At 39.9% G+C, this 12,502-nt stretch overlaps 1 protein-coding gene across 4 annotated transcripts in view; it reads right to left on the bottom strand.

Moving 5' to 3' along the window:
• The window catches only part of LOC106883030 (unconventional myosin-XVIIIa), a 230,263-nt gene extending 217,764 nt beyond the window's left edge, over positions 1-12,499 (bottom strand). For all 4 annotated transcript variants that reach the window (XM_089342766.1, XM_089342767.1, XM_089342768.1 and 1 more), the window contains exon 1: positions 10,256-12,499. In XM_089342766.1, the coding sequence (XP_089198892.1) occupies positions 10,256-10,817 (562 nt within the window). In that variant the 5' untranslated portion in view covers positions 10,818-12,499. The remainder of the gene's footprint in view (positions 1-10,255) is intronic.
• Between the last annotated feature and the right edge of the window lie 3 nt (positions 12,500-12,502).

Below are 12,502 nucleotides of genomic sequence, written 5' to 3'. Positions count from 1 at the left end.
TATAATGTTATGCAGTGAGAAATATAAGATTAGGACTTCAACCAATCTGAACACAAATCACCAACCACCACTACCTCTCACTATTAGCTCTACTGTCCCCACCACCACTACCTATCACCATTCGCTCTACTGTTCCCACCACCACTACCACCACTTCATGATACAGCCTATATAGTTATATGTAGCAGAACAGATTTGTTAGTGTTCTGGGAAGGTCAAAGTAGTTTAGACATAAAAAGTGTGTGAAGTAAGTTCCTGTGCCAGTTTCAGTATTGCAGGCAGAGCTCGGGACTTGTGGCAGGGCTGACTACCACAAGAATTATTTTAAAAGGGCTGCCACATGTGGCATGTGCGGATAACTGGCATAAATGACATGTAAGGACGGTGGTCACAAATGATATGCAAGGATAGCTGCAACAAATGACATGTAAGGCTAGCAGCCTATCATACTCGACAGCTAAGCTCCCTGTTGCACCTAACATGTAAAGTTAGCTGCTACATCTAGCAAGTAGGCTTGCTGCTATATTTAGCAAGTCAAATGATTCCATAGCAGAAAAAAAAAAAAAAAAGAACAAAGCTTTCCCTTTTTAAACTTCGACTCGTTTGATTGGCTGATGGAAAACAGCAAATGGGTGAGAGGAAGAGAGACACATAAAGAGGGAGGGAAGAAAAAAGTCTTGAGTGTATGGTCTGAACTGTTGTAGAGGATGTATTTTCCTAAGTGGTTATACTAACAAGTTTTGAGATCAAAAACTTGGTGAGCTAGACAACAGGGAGCTGAAAGAGGAAGGGATCGACCAGTTTATATAAACAGATTAATAAGATAGTAGTATGTTATCACAACTCTTTTTGGCAATAATGCTGGTTGTACCATTATGTTTAATAATGAGAGTGTTCAAAATCACTGCCTATTATGGTGTTTCATAAGGAATTGAGTCTTTGATAAAAGTGTTCCGTGAGGTTGTTACCATTGTACACTAGCTGCGCTGCTATGGGCTGTGCATTTATGTGTATGTTTACTTGTGTGTGTACGCACACACACACAGCACATTCATATAAGTGAACATTAGATTAGTTAAAATGCTGGTGTGTTTACATCCCTGTAACTTAGCGGTTTGGCAAAAGAGACCGATAGAATAAGTACTAGGCTTACAAAGAATGTCCTGGGGTTGATTTGCTCGACTACAGGCAGTGCTCCAGCATGGCCGCAGTCAAATTCATATAAGTGAACATTAGATTAGTTAAAATGCTGGTGTGTTTACTTACATCCCTGTAACTCAGCGGTTTGGCAAAAGAGACCGATAGAATAAGTACTAGGCTAACAAAGAATGTCCTGGGGTTGATGTGCTCAACTACAGGCGGTGCTCCAGCATGGCTACAGTCAAATGACAAACAAGTAAAAGAATATCAGGAACCACTGCTGAGATGATTAAAATATCCAGCAGTATAGGATACAGCCTAGTCACTTGTGTAATTAATTGGGTTAGTCAGGAAGGGGCCATCCCCAATGATTGGTGTAGTAGTATTATAGTTAGCTGCATCAAGGGTAAAGGTGATGCCTTAGATAGAAATACTTACAGATGTATCAAACTGCTGGACCAGGTCGTAAAAGTTACTGAGAGAGTTATAGCTCAATTGATTAGGAATAGAATTAAACTAGATAAGATGCAGTTTGGTTTTGTACTTGGGAAGAGTACCACAGATACCATCTTCCTAGTGAGACCACCGCAGGAAAAGTATGTGGCCAAGAGTAAACCATTGTACTTGGTTTTCATCGACCTGGAGAAAGCTTTTGACAAAGTTCAGTGCTCTGTTATCTGGTGGTCTCTAAAGAAGTTAGGAGTAGAGGAGTAGCTTGTTAGAGCTGTACAAACCACATACAGTGGTGCTGTCAGGAAGTTGAGTCAGCCATGAATACAGTGATGAATTTAGCATACAAGCAGAGGTCCACTAGAGCTCAAATTTCAGTTCACTCTTATAGTCCTCCAGGCCATAACAGAGGAATTCAAAACTGGATGTCCGTGGGAATTACTATATGCTGATGACCTCACTCTTATTGCAGAATCTGTAGCAGAATTGGGGAAGAAATTCCAGGTATGAAAGCAAAACCTGGAATCAAAGGGCTTTAAAGTTAACCTATCTAAGACCAAAGTTGCTGTTAACAAGAAAGTAGATAAGACTGTAAGAAAGGAGTTGGAAGTAATTCCATTCGCTGTGCCAAATGTAAGCTATGGACACATAAGAGATGCAGTGGAATCATAGGTAGATTAACAGATAAGGTCATCGTTGTGTGTGGCAGATGTGCAGGAACAATAAGCACTAAGAGCACATGGGACTTAGACTCTCTCAAATGTCCAGGAGGATCTCTCAAGATGGTAGATAGTTTCTGTTACCTAGGTGATCAAATTAACAATGGGAGTGGATGCTCTGAAAATATTATGTCTAGAATATGAATAAGATAGAGGAGGTGCAAAGAGCTACTAACTCCATTGGCAACAAAAGACACTCTTTCTCTTTCTCAGAGTGAAATGTAGATTATATGATGCTTGTGTGCGAACAGCTAAACTTCATGGTAGTGAAACTTGAGCTCTGAATGCAGATGACATGTAGACAAGAGAGAAATGAAGGCAGTATGCTCCACCGGAAGTGCAGTGTGAATGTGCATGAACGAGAAAGCGCAAATGTGTTAAGAGAAAATTTGGGAATAAGAAGAATCAAATGCAGCACACAAGAGACGAGACTATGTTGGTTTGGACATGTGAAGCGTATGAATGAAGACAGCTGTATAAAGAAGTGCTGGTCACTGAAAGTGGATGGCACCTGTGGAAGAGGGAGACCTAGGAAGACATGAAATGAAGTAACGAGGACTGACCTCAGGATGTTGGGACTCAGAGAGGAAATGACACTGGACCGAAATGTGGTTCTAGAAAAGACCCACCCACATCAGCAAACCTGAGTTCTAGGAGCATTGTGACCCACAATAAAACTTTCACACACCCTACCCCAACAAACCAAGCTACACCCCCACCTTCCTTCCCAAAGTTTTTCTCTCCTCTTCCTCACATTTCTTCTTCTTACACTATGATTGTCTCCCATTCCCCCAAACCAGACCTTACTACCCTGTTCATTGTATTGTTGCTTCCACCATCCCCCCTCTGCATACCCATATTCTCACCAGTCACAGCATTATCCAGCCCCACTCCTCACTACCCTGCTCACTGCATTGCTGCTTCTCTTGTCCCTTCCCCTTCTATATACCCAGATTCTCTCCAGTCGATGCATTCTCCCACCGCTGACTCCTTGGCGATACCTTGCCAGCATCTGTCACAATTCATCTCCTTCTTCTTTACCATCCCATCTATACTCTGATCTCTGTTCCTTGCAAGCATACCCTGGTACTTGCTGCCATCCCTCTCCTGCTCTTGCTGTCTCCTACTCTCTCTCTCTCTCTCTCCTTTGCTGTCCCCTCTGGTGGAGTAATCATTTATCTCCACTACAGCAACAAACCTGTTTCTGCCTTCATCCTTGATCACTCTCTCCTCCTCCTTCTTCCCTTACCCTTACCTCTAGCTAGATAACCATGTATCCCCTTTACAGCAGCACACCTCTTGTTAACTCACACTTTCTCTCTAGGTAACTGCTTTTCCCTTCATTCTTGTTTGCTCTCGCTCTTTTTCTCTCCCCCCCCCTCTCTGGCTGGGTAACCATGGACCTCCTCTACAGCAAGACATCTGTTTCTGCCTCTCTTTCAACATCTGACACAAGATCACCTCCTCCAATGCCCCATCCTCTCTCAAAGACTCTTTGTCTTGCAAAGTCACTTGGCGACCCTGCCAGTGCAGGTGCCACTTAAAAAGCACCCAGTCCACACTGTAGTGGTTGGCATTTGGAAAGGCATCCAGTTGTAAAAACCACACCAAAACTGACCTTGCATGTGCAAGTACCACGTAAAAAGCACTCGGCCAACTCTACAGAATGGTTGGTGTTAGGAAGAGCATCCAGCTGTAAAAACCATGCCAAAACACACTCAGAAGCATGGTGCAGGTTCCCACTTGGCTAGCTCCTGTCAAACTGGCCAACCCATGACAGCATGAAAGGAGGGGGTTAAATGATGATACCGATATATATATATATCATTACTACTCTGCAAAAGTGTCATAAGTCCAAAATGTTGCTTTTTCAGTAAATGAAGAAATAGTTCCACCATTCCATTTCTTTTTACATTAACAAGTTTCAGTTTAACTGAGCCCCTCAATGTCGTTTGCCATTGACAAGCTCTTTGTAGAGGATGGTCTGTGAAGAATCTTGAAGGGGCCATTTGGATCACATGTCCTAACCACCCGAGGCAATGCTTGAGATGGCAGCTTCAATGCTTGGCATTTCTAAGTGATTGTATGTATGTGTGAATGAAGTATCACATCTGCTTTTCTGGTTTCTGCTGCTGAAGTGGATATAACCACTCTGAAATGCAGGCATCCACGAAAATGATCATAATGAATAACAGTCTCATGAATTCCATTTTCTTTTTCTCATATTTTACACACACACACACACACACACACACACACATATATATATATATATATATATATATATATACATACATACATATGACGGACTCTCTCATTGAAGATGACACATAAAATCCAACCAAATATACAATCAACAACACAGACATTACTATTACTACTATTCATCAATGTTTTCAATTCATTCAGTCTACCTGGTGACTTCTCATGTGAGTCCTTGGGTCACCAAAAGCAATACGGATATGAGAATGACTTAGTTAACCACATGTGATCTAGTTGAAAAATCACAATATGGACAATGGCGGTTTGTGGGAAGACTGTTGTTCTGTTGGCTTATTTTCCTATTTTACAGTAACTGCTCTTTAGTTCCAAAATTTCAAAGCTAGAAAAAGCACTCTTTCCTCCAGTCTGCACAGTCTTTCACAAGATTCTCAAAGTTTTCTTTTAAATCACATAATAGTATATAAACATACACACACACACACTTATATACACATTCATAGTTGTAAAATATATACATGCATATATATATATATGTATGTATACCAAAAGGCAATCTTGTCCACCTTAATGGAGAGGGTGGATTAGAACACAGAATACTACGTCATTTACATTGAGAGAGTTTTTCATATGGACTTGTGTTGCATAAAAGCATTCTTAATTATATTGTTCACACATGAGAACCATCTACTCCAGCTGCCAGAACAGCATTATTACATGATCTTGCTCTGCTATGGGCTCCTCAGTGACAGATGCCCAGCAGTGACATAACTGCCAAATCTCCTGACATATAGAATATTGTTTTCTATTCCAGGACCAGTGGGCTTATTAAAAAATAACTAAGAGGGCAGCAGCAGTATTAACACCAAAAAGTAATCTTGATTTCCAACTTAACATGGAGGTAGGGTAAAACCAATGGATTTGGCAGAACAAGAAACTGCCAATGGTCTTACAGAACATTTGCTCAAGGTGTCACACAGGGGTACTGAACCCAGAGCCATGTGTTTTGGAAGCAAGCTTCTTACCACACAGCCATGCCTGAGGCTACATACATATAACACACACACTGATATACACGTACAAAAGTTTAATGATGTGGTTAGTAACAGTGACAATACACTTGAGCAAACTTTCTACAGACTCAACCAAAGGGCAAAGGACATACATCACACAGAGTAGACCCAGAATATTGCATATGAGAGAAGGAATAAGGAGAAAAAGGGGGAATGAGAAAGGGAGGAGTGATAGTGAGAGGAGTGAAAAAAGCCGAGCTAAAAATAGAAAATGAGTGAGAAAAAAACGGAGAAATGAGAGATTAGGGAAGGAGAAAATGGTAAGATTGAGAGACAGGGTTGATGGGAAGAGAGGTAAACAAAATAGTCAATAGACTAATTGATATAAGTATTTATCTGTAAAGTCATCTTTAAGCATGTAACTCTTCTAACCTTGTATTTACTCTTATAGGAATACATCTCAATTTTGACACCATCTGCTCAAAAGAAATGAAAACAGCTGCCAATTTATGCGTGCTTACATGCATGCATCTGTACACGTGTGTGTGTGTGTGTGTATAGACAGATAGATATGTGTGTATGGTTATACACACACACATCAGAAATGATGCTGATATTCTATATATTATAAGAGAGTGGTCCGAGTGATATGTGAAGCATATGTAAATATCATCATCATCATTTAACGTCCGTTTTCCATGCTAGCATAGGTTGGATGGTTTGACTGGGGTCTGGCAAGCCAGGAGGCTGCACCAGGCTCCAATCTGATCAGGCAAGACGGAGGAGGAAAATCGCCAACAATTCACATGTGGTTACATTTTGAAATGACCAGAAGGGAATGGGCGAAGAAAAAGTTCTTTCTAAGACAGTAGAGTGTAAAAGTGTAAGTATGTGTGTATATGTGTGGGTATGTGCATGCGCGCATGTCTGTGTGTATGTGTAATAATAGCACGTGTGTGCGTGTGGTTTTGGCTCTTTATATGTGTATGTGTGAGTGGACTATATATATATGTATATATATATATTGCTATATACTATATATATGTATGTATATATATATTGCTTGCGAAGACCTGTTGAGGCAAGTGAAATCATTGTCGTGGCCAATGACAATACCGCCTGATTGGCACCTGTGCCAGTAGTACATAAAAAGCACCATTCAAGTGTGGATGTTGCCAGTGCCACCTGACTGGTCCTGGTACAGCCTTCTGGCTTGCCAGCCCTTAGTCAAACCGTCCAACCCATGCCAGCATGGAAAGCAAACATTAAATGACGATGATGATGATATATATGTAAGTTGAATTAACTTTTCTCTAGGCTGGGCTAGGCCAAATTTACTTGTCTCTAGGCTACACTGATAATAACCATTCCCAGTTCTGTACTTCATTTATGAAAGCATTTCCTATAATACATGGGTAATAAAATCCTATTTTAAGCTTACAAACAAATAATTCTTTTTTTTTTTAATACAGTGCAGTAAAAAAAAAAAGCAATCTAAATTTACAAATACAATTTGGCGGTGTTTACCATACATCACGGACACTTTATTTATGAATGCAGTTTGCAAGAAAACATGTTCTTTTGAGTCCTTGTAGCCTGGAATAGTTTTCTCCTCCTTGGAAATGAATGAACAGTCTAGCAATTTTTCCAATACAATCCAGTTTCGTCTACATTAAAAATCTGTTCGGGAAGAAACCTGTTTTCTTCAATGATTTTCTTTAATGCATTACGAAATTCCATTGCTGCTTGTTCGTCAGCTGATGCGCTTTCACCTTGCTTCTTAATGGAGTAATAACTTCTTCGCTCCTTAAATCTCATGAACCATCCTTGACTTGCTTTGCACTCTACACCTTTCCCATCTGGATATTTTTCTTCAGGCCCTCAAAGACAACGCTTTCTCTTGAAGGATTTCTTGACTAATAGTACCATGCTGACGATTCAACCTAACAATCCAAAGAGAAAGAAGACTTTCCATTTCTTCAAAGATTTTGCTTCTTTTCTTATTGATGACAGTGCTCTTCATCCCTGGGGCTTCAAATTTGATATGTGATAAACTCTTGTCCTTATTATGTACAATCATCGATACAGTTGTCCAACTCATCCCAAAAGATCATGCAATTGCTACCACTTTTTCACCCTTTTCATGGCGTTTTAACATAGCCAGTTTATCTTCCAGTGTTATAGCAATGACATTTAGCACTTTCACTATGAATTTTCTTAGAAGCCATGGAGGCAAAAAATAAAGTCACAAATGAATGAGAATGAGAAAGTAGCCGATAAACAGACATAAACAAATCTGAATTCAAAACAATCACAGGAATCACAAGTGACAACAATGCCTAACGGTAGATATTAGAACTACAATGCAATATGAGCTCTGAAAGACTGATTAATAAGACAACACAGCTGATTTCATGATTTCGTTCACTTAGCTACACTACGTTATGGTGTGTGTCTTAACATTTACTGTACGCATTTTAATGTGATTTTATATGCTTTTAGTCTTATATATTGTACAGTAACATGATTTCTCACAGACAGTGCCCACCTGACCCTATTATACTGTGTAGTCAACAAAATCAAAAACAAACAATGCATATGCGCGAAATTAAAATTATAAAATGGTGACAATTTACCCATCGCACCCTGTATATATGTACTAATGGAGATTGAGAGAAATCTGAAATGCTCCCACGAAAAAGTAGCCTATGCTATAGAAAATATAAAATCAAACCCTAAAGTTTGCCAAAAGAAACTGTATTAGTGCGTTACAGGGTAGGGCCACTTCTCCAAAAAGATGACGCCCTCATGGGAAACCCATTGAAGATATGGGAAACCCATTGAAGATATGTGAAACACTGGACGAATAATTCAAAAATGCTTTTATCCCACCTTTATGACACATGCAAGTCAGTAAACCTACAATTTTTTTTTACCATTACAGATGTAAAAAGTGAGGCAGTAACAACTGATTACACCAATATAAAAGATGAAATACTAGCCATAGACAAGGGAAGCCTGAAGTCAACAACTGGCCCTGGTAGTTTCCTAGCAATACTTCTAAGACCATGTAAATGAACCCTAGTAAAACCACTACAGTCTCTCTTCCGGTTTCTTCACAAGTTGCAAATTTCCAGATATTTGAAGGAAAGAATATGCTCTAACCATGAAGTAGATGGTACAGTGGGTGCCAAAAACTATAGGCCTATCTCTCTAACTTCATATATCAACAAAGTCACAGAACAGATAGTATGCAGGAAACTAATTGCATTCCTTGAAGAAAATGACTTGCTGACTGACACCCAGTGTGGTTTCTGACCAGGTAGAAGCTGCTTGACACAACTCTTACTACACTATTAGTGAATGCTGAAGCAACTGCTTAACCACTCAAATGTAGACATGATATATCTCAACTTTGCGAAAGCTTTTGATTAAGTCAATCATAAAATGATACATCACAAACTGCATGATCTTGGCATAGTTGGAAAACTAGGAGAGTAGCTACATGACTTTCTAAAAGATAGAAATCAGGTTGTAGTAGTAATGAATGAGGGCCCCCTCCAAGGAAACACAAATAGAGAGTGGTATCTTACAGTGCACTGTCTTGGGGCCGCTACTCAGATATGCAACTGTTCTCAGATATACCCTCATCCACACAGAGAGCCACTCTCACAAACTATGCAGATGAAACAAAAGTGTCACAGGTAACATAAAATCCTAAAGATGACATGCCCCTGCAATATGTGTTAGATGCAATGTACAAGTGGGCTGACGATAATAATATGCAGTTTAATGCAAGAAAGTTCCAAACCCTAGGCTATCAACAAAGTTAAATACAATGCAGAGATAAATACACTGGACCTGGAGGGGTTAAGAGTTCCAGAATCAACATCAGTGTTTAACCTGGACGTTGACATGAGTCATGATGCAGTCTTCCATGTGCATATTACTAAGTTGGCAATGAAATGCAGGTGGCTGACCAAATGGATCCTTAGAACTTTCAGAAAGAACAAGTGAGCAAGAAATCATGATGATCCTCTGCAGGGTATTTGTCCTAAGCCATCTTGATTATTGCTCCCAACTATGGTCACCACACAGTGTGAAATTAATAGTGGAATTTGAAGCATTTCATCTGTGGGAGTGGGTAGTTGGCTGGGCCCAGCAATGCACTTGTCGATACTCTCATTCTTTGGAACACAAAGAAGATAGCATTGGTGCTAATTAGCTACTATGAAAGACTGAAGAGGTCAAGACATTACTCCCTGGAACAAAAGTAGGAAAGATACGCAATATACATCTGGAAGATCCTGAAAGAACTCATCCCAAACTTTGGCACTGAAAGTTAGAACAGAGAACCTAAAATCCCTTCTTTGCCGTCAAAATATAGGATCAGGGACTGGAATAGCGTGGGAGATTCAATATCCTCCCGAAAGAGTTGTGAGACTTAACATGGTGTGGTTGTAGATGTCTTCAAAATGAAACTGGATCTCCTACTGTGAAGGAGTCCCAGATGAGCCAACTTCACAGCAGGAAGTGGGAATGAGGGCAGCAGCATGAAAGTCCCTCATTCACCAAATGCCAACTATTAAGCTAGCTACTGTGACAAATGTGTACTAATAAAGATTGGTTACAAATATCAAAACAAAACAGTTCTCAATCGATGTAAATGTGAGAAAAATGTAGAATGAGAGAAACATTTTTTGACTTGCATACCTTGAGTTTTAGCCGAAGAGTTTGGTGTTGTTGAGGACGGAGAAACAGTTGTCTCGGAGTTGGCATTAACTAAGCTGGTTTGCGATTCATTCAATTTAGTATTCCTTTGAAGTGTTGAAGAATCATCGAGGTCGCCTGTAACCTTGAGATTTGGTAATCCAGATCCATAGTTGGAAGTTCCTTTTAAAATACTTTTAGGTTTGGGCCGGAGTGGAGGTGGTACCATCGGCCTCGGAGCAGAGAACGAATTGATTTTTTTTATGGTGACCATACTGTCCGCAGATGAAGCATCAGTGGAAGTGGGTAGTTGGCTGGGCCCAGCCATGCACTCGTCGATACTCTCACTCTTTGGAACATTATAACTACCACTTCTCTTGAATAGCTTGCTGCTCTCTTTTTCACTGTGGCGCCTAAACAGCCCTTTCTTTACTTCGTCCAACTTGTTAAGTTCATCTTCGGTCAAAGCCGACGGTTCTTTACCTTTCTCTTTCTTTTTCTGTTCCTTCTTCTCCTTCTCTTTCTCTTTCTTTTTGTCTTTCTCTTTCTTTCGGAAACTGAACATGATCGATCAGTTGTTAATAATGTTCAACCTAACACCGAATATATCTAAACCAGAAACGTTAGTGACCGCAGCCTTCGTCGTTGTTACGCAAACCCAGTCGGTTGTTACAGCTGAACAAAGTATCTCCGGCGGTATCAAACGTAATGAAAAAACTGAGACGGGTAGGTTTGAAAGAACCAACCACAAAGTGTCAACGTCCCTTTTGTCACTACTGCTCTCCGAGTTGCGAGTGTGTTTGTCTGTGTGTGTATGTATTCGTGTGATGTTTGTGTGTATGCAAACATGTGTGTAAATTAAAAAAATTGCTTTGGACCGTCATAAGAGGAAAACATCCGAAGTGATGGCAGAAAAGTATTCTTGCCCAATTTAGGAAAGTTGTCAGTGGTCAGAGAGTTTCAATTCAAACAATTAGAACGCTAACTTAACACACACGAGATAATAGGAGCATTACTGTCTGCGAACAAAACAATATTGGTCGAATGTATATATGAACACAAAGTTAGATAATTTGTCTACGGATGTCAGAAGTACAACGGACAATTATGGGTTTATCAACTACTCATCCAAATCTATATATTAAAAAAAAAAAAAGACAATGGGACCTTTCAGAGACACTTCATGTCAGATGGCCTGTGTTCGCAAGAGATCTACAAATAACAAAAATGTTGCAATTCAATCGGTTTGTTCGTAGTTTAAGTCACTGACCAGAAGCACAGGCGCAATGAGAAAATATTTCCAGTTGTAAAAGTGTCCTTTTTTTTTCAACTGCAGCATTTAACAAAAAATCGCTTTCACTCTCCTTCGTTGAGCTTCGAAGAACAAATCTACAAAACAACAAATGTTAGACTTCCTAAGTTTTACCACTACAAAAACTGATAAGACCACCTCTACTACCACTACAGCTAAGAAAATAATCACTACTACTACTACTAACACTGCTAATAATACCAATACTATTACTTATACAGCTATTAATACTATAACTACCGCTATTACAACTACAAAACAAGCGGAGGGGGTTAGATTTTGCTCTACTTGTACTTTGTTAGGATTGGTGTTGGCGGGGATGATAAGATAAGAGTAATTAGTGTGTCGCGTGTGTAACAGTTAGTGCGCGCGTCTTCATACGTTTGACTATGTACAAGTGTGTAGGTGGCAGTGGTAGAGGGAGAAAGAGTGCGATAGAGCAGACGGAGAAAGTAATCTTTTGACGCGGATAAATGAGATAAAAGTGGGACTGTTGGTAGTGCGCGGCAACACTTTCTTCTGCTGGTTGTGAAAGGAAACACCAAATAAACAAACGTGAGTCTGTGGCGAGGCTAGAATCTGCTTCTTAATCCTATAACATGGCTGACAACTATCCGGGCACCTGCCAAACAAATACTTCCGCATCGTACATCGTAGCCGAACTTAGAGAGCTAACCAAGGTGTAACAACTTGGACGAAATGCACGTCGATAGAGACAAGATGGTTTTTTGCCATTCATATCATATCTAAGTATGTTTCCATGATTAATATAAACACGAGGTCGGTTCAATAATTGTATATCCAAACTTATTTGTAACTGTTATCAAAAAAACACAGTCACACAGATTGTATTCATACACCAAAGCAAGGGAGGTCACTCTGTCCTCTCACCTGGTAAAGTTACGTCACATTCGTAACGAGTGGTCAATCATAACAGA

This window comes from Octopus bimaculoides, chromosome 26, assembly GCF_046866305.1.
Source record: "Octopus bimaculoides isolate indiv1 chromosome 26, ASM4686630v1, whole genome shotgun sequence".
NCBI lineage: Eukaryota > Metazoa > Mollusca > Cephalopoda > Octopoda > Octopodidae > Octopus > Octopus bimaculoides.
The sequence above is the reverse complement of the archived record's forward strand: the minus strand, read 5'-3'. Positions and strand labels throughout refer to the sequence as shown.